At 35.7% G+C, this 13,217-nt stretch overlaps 1 protein-coding gene across 1 annotated transcript in view; it reads right to left on the bottom strand.

The window, feature by feature from the left end:
• LOC121368270 (dynein heavy chain 10, axonemal-like) overlaps positions 1-13,217 on the bottom strand; it is a 123,635-nt gene that overhangs the window by 67,791 nt on the left and 42,627 nt on the right. Inside the window, exons 22-35 of the mRNA XM_041492927.1 lie at positions 12,396-12,574; positions 11,457-11,668; positions 9,849-10,005; positions 9,352-9,585; positions 8,513-8,635; positions 7,256-7,489; positions 6,458-6,681; positions 5,039-5,207; positions 3,448-3,548; positions 2,793-2,976; positions 2,214-2,348; positions 1,657-1,809; positions 764-952; positions 180-326 (exon numbers count right to left, since the gene is read on the bottom strand). Of these exons, the coding sequence (XP_041348861.1) occupies positions 180-326; positions 764-952; positions 1,657-1,809; positions 2,214-2,348; positions 2,793-2,976; positions 3,448-3,548; positions 5,039-5,207; positions 6,458-6,681; positions 7,256-7,489; positions 8,513-8,635; positions 9,352-9,585; positions 9,849-10,005; positions 11,457-11,668; positions 12,396-12,574 (2,441 nt within the window). The remainder of the gene's footprint in view (positions 1-179; positions 327-763; positions 953-1,656; positions 1,810-2,213; positions 2,349-2,792; positions 2,977-3,447; positions 3,549-5,038; positions 5,208-6,457; positions 6,682-7,255; positions 7,490-8,512; positions 8,636-9,351; positions 9,586-9,848; positions 10,006-11,456; positions 11,669-12,395; positions 12,575-13,217) is intronic.

Raw genomic sequence — 13,217 nt, forward strand, 5'->3', positions numbered from 1 at the left:
TATGTTAAATATAAGCAAACTTATCCCGTAACAAAGTCTGAACATTATATAATGTAAGATGGGTAGTGTGGTGCTGAAAGACACATGGTTAAAAACTGAATACATTAAAATCTGTTGAAGCGGGAGACCTACTCCTGAATAAGAATCCATTTAGTGGACAGAAAGTGTAGAAATCTCACCTCATGAAGGTCTGGTGATCCTCTTTTAAGTTCACCAGCCATTACCAGTACAGATTTCAGAGCTCTCAATCCAAAGTCATAATGGTACTGCTTAGAAAGCTGTTCCTTGGCAAGTTTATACAAGACAGTCATTTTCTTAGCCAACACCTAAGAGTACAAGTAAAAACTTGCAGTTGTTATAAAATGTCTACATATTCCTTTTAGTCAGGCATATAATTACATGTAAAACAAGTGCACCACTGTAAGGTTAGTCCCACTTACCAAGTATTTGTCATGAACACCACATTAACTTTGATGACTATATAGTGGTGTTCCTTTATCTATGGTGTATGTATGTGAAGTTTGTTTGACATGGCACTTACAGTTTCTCAGAAATGCAAAACAAAGTTGACATCTTGACTATCTAAAAAAATAAATTAACCTGTACTTATTTAATGCAATATAAAGTTGAACTATGGTAAACTGGACCAACTATCTACACACATAAGATGCATAAACGTTTAATCATCATAAATGTTTGTTAATAAAACATATTATTTATTATACAGTAAAATGGATGCCAACAGGTTGAATGAATTACATACCTTTGCTAGGAGAAAGCCTTCAGAAAACAACATAATCTCACAGATCTGCTGCAGATCGGGCACAATGACAACAACTGGACGAAACAGAGCCTTCACCGACTCGGGAAGTTCAGTACGTCCAGCATACCCAGGGTTCATTGTGATGAAGATACCAACCCTACTGTCCATGTTGATCTCCTGACCTTCAAACTGAACAGAAAAACAGACGTAAATTCACACGATTGGAAATGATTTAAAAAGGAAGTTGACCAGATGTACATACAAATTTGCTAAACAAATCAGTTTATAATTCAAAGATTTAATATATTGAAGACTGGACATTATTAACAAATGTTTTCTTTTGTATTTATCACCTCTTGGGCATTTAGTGAGATCGAGGAATGCCATTCTCCAGTGTATATGAAAGGGATCTTTTATGAGTTGACTTGGTAGCTAATTTCCTTTATCTTATCATTAATGCACTTAATAAATATTTTCAATGTATAACCTAATAATGTTTTTATCAAGTATGCACAACCTAAACTAAAGATATAACACAACATGTTCAGCAATTAAATATCTTGCCTATCATAAAATGGTTTGCTGTTAAATAATTATTTACCTTTAAAAAACAATTAAATAAATTCACAATTAATCTAGCTGTATATAAAAAATGTTTTGACAAAAATAATAATAAATTAAAAGAAATAAAGTTTACATTTTTTTACATGTATTGAGAAGAACATCAAAAGGTACAACTATTGAATTCAATGTAGTTGCTCTGCACTGGAACTGACAAGTAAAACACGAAAATGTGAATTACAACAAAGTAATTACAACAAAGTACAAAAAGAACCTGCATATCTTGCCTTCTAATGAAGTCAAGGTGAGAGAGAAAATATGACTGATCTTACGTGGAATCGTTTGAGGTTGAGCAGGAGAGCATTCTGGATGGTTTTGAGCTGTGTCGAGATGACAGACAGCACGGAGATGTCGATACGGTTGAACTCATCAAAGCAACCCCATGCTCCACACTGACACAGGCCAGAGAAAATCTTTCCAACAGCCTGAAAAATGTTTATCACTCATAATATCAATACAAGTAAACAATTATTATTTAGTTACATAATGTGACACACAAAACAGTATAAACTAAGTGATGTTCATTGTATTCACATGAAAGTGGTTCCAAGAAATTTACAAGAAGATATAAGTTCAAGTTTATGATGATATTTATCAAGTTTGGTAAGCAATTGCAATTAATCAAACATTGTTATACCATTTATTGCTATAAATTCTTTTTAGCCGTGTTTCTGCAAATTCTGAAGAATTTTTTGTAGAGATAAAAAATATAATTATGCAGGATCATTAAGAAGATTTGGATTGGGGAAATATGCTATGATACATTTAATAACAGGTATGTAGTAAGGAAGAGAAACAGTAAAGATTTTTATGTCTACTGTTACATTACCTTGTAGTCCATGCCCTCTCCACAGTTGGTGACGACACACAGCAGACCGAGAGCCTTGGCCAAGTCCTTGGTGGTTTCCGTCTTACCTGTACCAGCAGGACCGGCAGGTGCTCCACCAAGCTTCATTGACAACGCCTGCAAAACAACACTTTCTGTTACTGAAGTAAACGTTAGAAAACTTACACTAGTTGATTAATGACACATTCATTTAGAAGACATGCAAATAAGTGGTTCAGTGTTTCAGTAAACTATTCACTTAGCCATAATATTCTATGAGTCAACATGCGATTATGTGGAACCCACTGTACATCATACTTTCATTTTGTGTTCTACCAGCTAGGTTCATGGACACAGTCCTAGGTGCCTGAACACCTTCAGCTGTCTGGGCTTTTTGCAAGAGAAAAAGGTTAATAGTGAGAGAGAACTTGGTGTTGTGGCCTGACACATCTTGGCTGAGAGGTCAATCAACACCCAAAGTCATACTGGGATGTAAATCTAGCACTTTACCACCACAAAACCAATAATCTACCACCAGGCCACTGATCGAGGCATGGCACTGATCGCTGTGTATGGCCCTACCTGTGTGAGTGTGAGATAGATCCGGTCCGTCAGTGGTGTGATGACAAGTCGCCCATTGAGACCCATGTACTCATAGCCATAGCCAAACGTTCCAGTACACTGTCGTATTAGCAGCTCATCGGGCTCTCTCTCCCAGTAGAACCGTAACTGACTCTCCCACTCAAACTCTCGAGCATCCATGATACTGAAAAACAAAGTTACATTAATAATTATACTTCTTTTGTAAGTTAATATTAATAACAAGAAAAAACAAATGAATTGGTTCCCATTCTAAATTTCAAGGTTTTTAATATAAGAAAAAATTACATTTCTATTAATCTTGAACCATCCCACTAATTGTTCTTTAGTGTCTGAACGCAAATTGAATATCATGGTCTTTATCAAGATGACCATTAATTCTTAATTTTCAAATTTTAAAACATCTGAATTTCTTTTCCTATTTGAATATGATCAATTTTGTCAACTGGGTATACAGCTGTGATAGTTTTCTTCAATAAGAGTCCTGAAAAGAGAACTAAGCATAATACAGCATGTGAGACAACACTGTTGTATGCAGCCACTAAAGTAAAAAAAAACATGTTTCAACAATGTACATGTCAGTTTGCAGGTAAGAAGTAGACAAATATTTATTAGTCATTATATTAAATATTTTTACCTGTCCCTGACAAACCCATCAACAATATCTCTTGCGTGGACTTCAATGATTAGAACACTGTTGAATTTGCTTCGGTCATTTTTGGACAGCTGAGAGCGAACCTATAGAAAATATTACAGTGAAATGTTAAGAATCATAAATCTCATAAAATATTTTTTTAATGAATTTATCACATTATAATTAATAAATTTCAAAGCCTATTCCACTTATCATGTACTATGATGTTGCACTAAGTAGAAACAAAAGTAAACATGCAGGTTTTTTTTAATAAATTGTACCATACCTTTAAGACTTTTAGTGGTATATAAAAAATATGGAATCACTGATTTAATGGAAAATACCCATAAATGCTGTAGTTGCACAGTTAGTCAGAAAGAAAAAAAGGCTGTCCATGAGACTGGTGGTTACCCCTGAATTTTATTACTGTCAACTTCAAATTGTCAACAAATTGTAGAAAAACTAACAATTTAATGTTTTGCTTTTAATTTGCAATTTTTAATAAATTAGCAAAATCCAACTTGTTGGATCCGCACTGAAAGGACTAGTGTCTAATTCACTGAAAAAACATTTTAAACAAAGTTATTACTATCACAAATAGCTCATGGGGCATAAAAATAGTATACATGTAACTTCTTACATCACTGCATAACAGCTTCAGAAGATAATACAGCAGATTAGCAAATTTGTGTTTTGAGGTGTATTCTGTACCCAGGTAGCAGTAAATTGTACCCAGGTAGCAGTAAGTTGTACCCAGCGGGCAGTAAGTTGTACCCAGGTGGCAGTAAGTTGTACCCAGGTGGCAGTAAGTTGTACCCAGGAGGCAGTAAGTTGTATCCAGGAGGCAGTAAATTGTACCCAGGGGGCAGTAAATTGTACCCAGGGGGCAGTAAATTGTACCCAGGGGGCAGTAAGTTGTACCCAGGGGGCAGTAAGTTGTACCCAGGGGGCAGTAAGTTGTACCCAGGGGGCAGTAAGTTGTACCCAGGGAGCAGTAAGTTTGTTTAGAAAGGAAAATTATACAGAGAATAACTAGTTAATGATGTCGGATATCTACTTTATCCTCTGAAGGTAAGAATGGGAATTTCTCATTCGGCTTGAACAAGATAAAGCAGATATCTGATGTCATTAATTAGTTATCATCTTTATCCTGCAGACCATAAAAATAAAGGGGAAAAGCTATTATTTCTGTTATTTCAGCCACATTGTACGATGACCTTGAGGTCAAATGAACGATTTTATAATGTAGCTATGCGTGTGACATCACGAGTGACGTTAAAAGTCATATCCTGCTAGTAGCAGGATATGACTTTGCTTTATCCGCCATCATATTCTGTCAATAGAAACGATGGTTGCAGGATAAATATTGTATAGATAGACTTTACGAAGTGCAGAAACGATCACTACAAGCTCCTGCCTATGCCACTAACAGTACATGCACTATAAGTAGCAAATATAACAGAGAAAAATTACTTCCAGTTACCGACAATACACATCAACTCTTCTGCTCCATTTGGTCTTTTAAAATCATCACCCCATTCAGTGGATGTAACTAAAGAATAATTTACAAATTCAGAAATTGTGAACAACAAACCTTAACAACCAAATCTCCAATTTGTTTATGTTGTTTCTTGGCATATTCTTTGAGAATAGTTTTATGACCCTTCTTAATCTTATTGAAGACATCTTCTACCTCCCAGGTCCACCAAATCTGATTGGCAGCAAGACACACCATACCTTGGTAGTCAAGCATCCATTCGACCCTGGAAGAAAATGTCAAAACATTAAACAAATTGATACGGTTCCTTGACAGTCAGGCTACATAGTCAATAAGGTAAGAGGAATATCCACAGCATTATTTCTGGTTTAATTTCCTTGTCAGGTTGTTAATGTATCCATTCAGAAACCATGACAGAAATAAATCATTAATATCACTACTAAAATCCACAGCAGAACTATTGTTCACTGTATCATGGAGATCGACCCCTCACAGAATACATTTGAGTTTAGTTCATCAAAGTTATTAATACATTTAACTCCACTTATTACATATCAGTTTAAAAAATAATTAGGTTTTTTGACTAGTTTCACCCAGCAGAGAATCATTGCCATTTAACACTACAAAGTTTAGATCAAATGAGCTACAACATACATATTGGTTAAATATAATAATTTTAAAGTAATAAAACTGGCTAACTTTGGTGCCATAATGTACCGAAAAGTAAAGAAAATTTAACTTAAGCCAACACATATCAATCTTTTTTGTTTGTATTACTGTTTGCAAGACCTATTGTAATTGCCATTGTGTGGTGTCTGTCACAATGCATTACTGGTGTCTGTCACTATGCATTACTACAAAATTAAGCATTACATGAGTTTCAAAACTTAAAACTCCACATTTTGTAATATATTACTGTTAGTCTGGGGCCACCATGTCAACAGATATATTAATTTGTGTATTATTACAAGTTGATTTCACTCATTTTTAGAGCATGGTTTGTGCAGATATCCACAAAACAGCAATAAACGGGGATGGGTTACACTAAATGGCGGAAGGCCAAGGTTCCCTTTTATTTACTGCTAGTTAGAACACTGTACATGCAACTGATAATAACCCACTAGCTGAGTTAGAACACTGTACATGCAACTGATAATAACCCACTAGCTGAGTTAGAACACTGTACATGCAACTGATAATAACCCACTAGCTGAGTTAGAACACTGTACATGCAACTGATAATAACCCACTAGCTGAGTTAGAACACTGTACATGCAACTGATAATAACCCACTAGCTGAGTTAGAACACTGTACATGCAACTGATAATAACCCACTAGCTGAGCTCAACTTGAATAAATATGCAAAATAAAATTAGGCATAAAAAAATTGAGATCAAGCTTAAATTTTACATTTCCACGAATGCCAGCAGACATGGACAATGTGCAGGGCGCCGCCGCATAGCTGAGGCAGTCTACGGGAAGGTAGCTGCATATTTTACTTCATTGATCAATACCTTGGTTTGTTAGCACAGTAGTAGAAGATTGCCTCTTTGGTGATGAGTCTGTTGGTGCTCCTCATCTCCTCCAGAACACTTGTCATCCAGTCTTCAACACGACCCTCTGCAGCAATGTGGTTCCTGAACTCCATCGTTTCACCCTCGGCAGACACCATCGCAGTGGCTAGCATCTCATTGTTGGAGCCTTTTTGGAAGGCCAGAGTTGAGATGTTGTCATACATCTACAATGAATGAACAAATAAATACATCATTGACTAATGGGCAACAAAGATGTGTGATTTGTTTCATTTTGTACTGAAAGCACACTTGGTATTTGAAGCAGTAGTAAATGCAACATTGTACTAAATTATATAAAATGGGGGTCATGTAACAATAAATATTTGTTTACTATAAACATCCACCCTCACCCAGACCCCAATTACACCATGTCTCAACAATCATACAGTCATATAAAATGATCCACTCCAAATAATGATGCTATGCTTTGCCAAATCTACATAATGCAAAATGTGACAAGATGATGTTCATACATAAATAGGAAACCAAGACTAAAAGGTTCATGACTCATAAATTCATGACACAGTAATACCTTTTTTTTTTAATGAAAACACTAATGGATGGACACTAGCCAACCAACCATCAGCTGGCTAGACAAACAATGCTGGAAACCACCGTTCCATGTAGAATGCCATTCCAAAAACAATGCTGTGAAACATATTGCTGTGCACTACTGTTATTATGGTGGGAACATTTTACAAGCTTTTTTCAATTTAAGAAGCAACATTTCAAGATAACCTTTATCATATGCTCCTGCACACATTCAGGATCACTGCTACCCAGAATGCTCAGCAACTCATCATCAGAAATGAAGAAGAAACGTGGGAAGGCATTTCGTTTTGAGTCGAGATAATCATTGAGAGACTTCTGACATTTTTCCAATCCTTGGCACAAATTCTGAAGATCTGAAAGTCTGTTTGTGGCATGACAGGAGATTTTGATGTGAGGAGTCTTTTGTGTATCAGTCATAATCTGACAAAAGTAAACAAATAAACATGATTCTCCCGCAAATCAATAATGCAATAATGCAAAGTAAAATTAATATGCTTGATAAATTCATATTGAAAATGCATTATTCCATATATAATATATACACTTCTCAAATTTAGACATCTTTTTTTTTAAACATACAAGGATATTATAATTACTATTTAAATAACAAAAAGTTAATAAAATTAAAGCTTTATACACAAGTTTTTAAAAATTGTCATCCAACAGTACTCTAAAACTGGATATGATGTATGGGTGCACTTGTTTCAATACTTGTGAACAAAGAATTAAATGTCTTGACCATTTATGTTTATTTAAAAATGTGAAGTTCATGTCAAATGTAGTTAAGCCAGCATTGTACATGTATTGGCAACATAAACATCTGATCTAATTTTGATGATTATAAAATAAAAGTAAAACATCTAATGAATAAAACTGAATAGTATTCAGAAAATGCCCCCACTGTTTTTGCATGCATTTTAATATATAGAATACATGTAGTGTTTTTGACTATTTTGATCTTCAGTTTGATGTCATCTGATAACCATATAAGCTTATTACAAGCATGTGTCTTATGTATTTAATATTAACAGGTATATGGTCCTAACTAAAAGCTGAAATTTTGAGAAGTTTTAAAATTATTTAACCATTTAAAATAAAAGCATCACATTTTTACTCCCATGACACGCAATTTTTCAATACTCTTTAGATGCAGTCGTTAATCAAGGTGACATAAAATGCATTAACTTGTAATAAATGGTCACTTTGTGGTTAACTGTTTACTGTAATAATAACTTATAAAACAGACTTGTTTGTATCAAAGCAGCAACAATATATGCCTATAGGTAAACAGTCGAATCTATTAAACACCAGCAGTTGTATACTGCATTAGAAAACAATATTGCAAGATGGGGAGGCGAGATGGTAGCTTTAAGGTCCCAGTATAACATACATCAAATAAATTGAAAGACCTTAATAACCAGCCAGTTATTATGTATAACAAACCTTTTTGAATGTCTTATCAATGGAATCAAACTTTTTGGCCTCCTCTGGAAGCTGTGAGCGAATGTCACCCCCAATAAAGATTCCTTCAAGGTACATCCACTTCCTTTGCACAACCATCCAAACCTGTAGGTAGAAATTAAAAATAACTCTATGGACCCTACTCATATACATGGTGTTTAAAACTTCTCAAGTTGTTATGTTTCAATAACAACAGGAAAAGAGATCCTGTTTTTATTATTTAAACAAAAAAACTAATACATTGTTATGGTGATTATAAAACCACAAATAACAAATATTTTGTTAAATATCTGAAAACAGTATAAATAAAGAAAGAAATAAAGAAATGTTTTATTTAACGACGCACTCAACACATTTTATTGACGGTTATATGGCATCAAACATATGGTTAAGAACCACATAGATAATGAAAGAGGAAACCCACTTCATGGGCTACTCTTTTCGATTAGTAGCAAAGGATCTTTTATATGCACCATCCCACAGACAGGGTAGTGTATACCACGGCCTTTGATATACCAGTTGTGGTGCACTGGCTGAACGAGAAATAGCCCAATGGGCCCACCAACAGGGATCGATCCCAGACCGACTGCACTGGGCAATGTCCCGCCCCCAGGATAAATAAATGTCATTATATCAATATATTCACACCTATAGAATTTTGAAAATGCCCAAATTCATGTATGTTTCTTAACAGTTCCATTGACATCCAATAGCCGATGATTAATAAATCAATGTGCTCCAGTGATGTTGTAAATTAAACAAACTTAACAGTTCCAAGCACCATGATTTAATTTTCAGTCTGAGATGATAATGGCACTTACATCAAGAACTTCCGAGATATGTGATAAGCTCTTCTCCCAGCTGTGCACAGAGTTGAGGAAGGGAGCTGCAAAGCGCGATGCTGACATACTCTGCAGGTTCATGGCGCTGTCGTCGAGGATCTGCAGCACATCGTCCACCGAGCCCAAGATGTAGCCACGGAAAGACGTGCCCTTCATGTAAGACTGGATGCTGAACTTCATATTCTGCCATGTTTCTTCGATTTCCTTCACACCCTATTAACAAACAACAAATGGCACATTACACAACATAGAAACACTAAGGACTCATTTCAAGATCAAAATGTCTAAATTGGTCGAAGTGTGTGTGTGTTATGTGTGTGTGTGCACGCATGTGTTGTGTGTGTTGTTTGTCGAGTTGTGTGTGTGTTGTGTGTGCATTGTGCATTGTGTGTGTGTCTTTTTCCCAGGACTACCTCTTGAAACACTTATAAAAATGTAATGAACATAACCAGTTACTAACAAAAACAAGCATGTACCTTCTCAATACCCATTTCTTTGCTAGCACATGTAACAATCTCTGCAATAGTGTCTTGGAATCTATGTAGCTCCATAGCAAACACATTGGCCAAGGTAAATGTTTCCGGGTTGATATCAAACTTCTGTCCTGTCTTTGTCATGAGCTCCTTCCAATGCCTAGAATAAGAACATCAGTTTATAACTTAACTAACAGTGTATGTTACCCATGACAAAAATACTTTCATGTAGCCAGCGTCTATGAAATCCAGTAAAGATAAATGTTAGATTGTGCACATTTATGCAGTCATTAAATGCATGCATTAAAAACAAAAATATTATATCAACATTAACTAATTAATAACTCTTTTTTTTTATCCCACTGCCCCCTTTCCTTTTTTTTCTTTGAATGTCATCTCATTCCTTCACGATTTGGCAGCTCCTATCTTTCAACCTCTTTCACTGTCCACCTCCACATCCCAGTCCTTGTCTCTCCAACCATGACAGGTGCTTGTCTCTTGTGACTATCCATGCCACACACCTGCCATTTTCTCTGAGTCTTAGCTATGGGCTTAATCTGAACACTTCGGAGTGTTCAGTAGTTGCTTCTGACATTGTTAAGAGGCACTTGTAATCACCTACTATATTCCCCTATTACTGGCAGTCGTTAGTTAGTGCCAAGGGTCAGCCCCACTTTATTAGCGACAGACGACTAGGATGCCAGGTGGGTGCAGGGAAGTACACAGAGACTGCACCTGTGGAGGAAGTTGAGACAGGTAGGCGATGGTATTGACAGCTCTGAAGACAGAGTTGGAAAAAAGTGGGAAATCGTGGGAGATATTGGAAAGTTTTTTATATTAAGACAACGAGGACGATAGGCAGAGGGTAATACATAAGAAACACAAATGAAAGTATGAGCCAGCTGTGATGGGATTTGAACCAGTGTGGTCAGCTTGATTGTCCAGCAGTTTATCCACTGGACCACGTAGCTCACATTTATTTTTTGATGTTAGATAGAAACAAGTTATTAATTAGTTTAATAATTAATTATTAAATTAATTAATAACTTGTTTTTATCCAACATAGATCTTATTTACAAAAAAATCCAATGTATAAAATACCACAAGACATTAAATGGAGCTAGTGAGGCTTATTCTTGTAATAAATCCTAACTGAAAACATTTTAAGTAACACCACCATTACCTCTTAGTTATATTCAGGCTTAAACTGAAGAATTTGTTAAAGTTACCAATGGCAATTTTTAAATGTTTTTCTACCAGAGGCAAAATGCTGGCAATTTTGAGCCTGCCTACAGTAATGTTAAACCAGTAACTTTTGTAAGAGATAATCACAAAATTAAAACCAAAATATTATCAGCAAAAAACAAAACAAAACACAAAAACATAAAAAAAACCTCCCAACAACACAAACACCCCCTCCCTCCACCTTACAAAAAGGACAAATGCCATTGGTAAAGCTCCTAACCTACAGCAATTCATTCTGCAGCTGAGGCAAATTTCGTTGGTGCCACAATTAAGTTCGAGCCCTGAATACTGAAAAATTGCTAGCTTTTATTATTATTATTCTATATTTTTTTAAACTCCTCAAATGAATACTGAATTTCAATTGACCTTTCTCTGAGTGCCTCATGTTTCAAGTCAACAAAGAGAGGCAGTGAATCTTTGAACTCTTTCATCTTCTCCTCCAAATTCCTGGCTGTCACCATAGACCGTACTTCACGAGGCATCTTCCGTAACCTTTTAAGAAAGCCTTCAATGCCTTCTTGCAAAAGCTGGATATTGAGGTTGGACCACAATGTCTCAGACCACTGCTCCCTTGCTGCCTAAATAATAATAATAATAAAACAAATAATAATAAAAGAAAATATTTCTGTTAATTTATTGTCTTGTTTATTTTGCATTCAATGAACTAAAAAAATGCAACAAAAATCAACATTTGTGCAACAGGATGGATTAACACTTTGTTTTGAATCAACTACTGATGGGAATAGATTTGTAGAATGGGTACAATGGTGACACATTTATATTAAGTAAAACAGCAGGTGTATTATTTAAAACCATGAAAAGTGTGTCATAGTGACCTATTAATGGTACACAACACACTGCCGTCCCAAGCTGTACTTGCATGCAAGCCTTGATGATCCTATATGAATTGATAAGAAAGATATGATCCGGACATGAATTTTCTTTTAATTGCAGTAATCTATGAAAAGTAGGTAATTGTGACCTGGTTATGGTATACAACACACCACCATCTCAAGCTGTACTTGCAGGCAAGCCTTGACGGTCCTATATGAATTGATAAGGAAGATATGGTCCGGACAAGGATTTCTATGAAAAGTAGATTACATTGACCCAGTTACATCTTTCTCACTAATGGCTGGTGTGGCAGTATTCAATTCACTATTTAATGTTAGGTGCACTTAAAACTTTCACCTGGTGAAAATGACACCCCAGCACAAAGACACCATCAGGTATTGGGTTTCACACATGTTCACCTGGTGAAATGCTATTAAACTTGTAAATCAAACATTAAAATACAAGCATTACCTTTTGCTCTTCATACAAAGCATAGATCTGTTCCAAAGCCTTCATCTGTTTCTGGACTTCAAGGAGATCTGGGTACATGGTGATAGGCAAGTCAAACAGCTTTTCTGCATTGGCCAGTTCCTGGCGGTGCTCCTCATACTCAGCCAGCTCAGTACGATACTGCTTCATCAGCTCAAGACCTGCAGTTCACAGAAAACAAAACCAAACACCATGTCATCACTATGAGAACCAATAAGTTAAAGTTCATGTATTAGATGAGTGGTTACCACAATAAAACAAAAATAGTTTGTTTTGTTTAACGACACCTCTAAGGCACATTGATTTATTAATCATTGGCTATTGGATGTCAAACATTTGGTAATTTTTACAGATTGAAGTTTAGTTTTTGTTTAACTACCCCACTAGAGCAGATTGATTTATTAATCATTGGCTATTGGATGTCAAACACTTGGTAATTCAGACATATAGTCTCACAGAGGAAACCTGCTACATTTTTCCATTAGTAGCAAGGCATCTTTTATATTCACCATCCCACAGGATAGCACATACTATATGACATGATATACTAATGGGCCCACCGACAGGGATTGATCCCAGACCGACCGCGCATCAAGCAAGTGCTTTACCACTGGGGTACATCCCACCCTGTAAAAAAAAAACCCCCAAAACCCCCACATAATATCAAAATGTATTAAAAAACCCCAGTTAACTCAAATTTTAAACATTAGTCTATATATTGAGGCTACTTCATGGGGTTTTTTAGTACGATTTTTTATGTCAATGAGAAATGTGTGACAACCATACTTTTACAAATTGTGAAGC

The sequence above is a fragment of the Gigantopelta aegis genome, chromosome 3, assembly GCF_016097555.1.
Source record: "Gigantopelta aegis isolate Gae_Host chromosome 3, Gae_host_genome, whole genome shotgun sequence".
Classification (NCBI taxonomy): domain Eukaryota; kingdom Metazoa; phylum Mollusca; class Gastropoda; order Neomphalida; family Peltospiridae; genus Gigantopelta; species Gigantopelta aegis.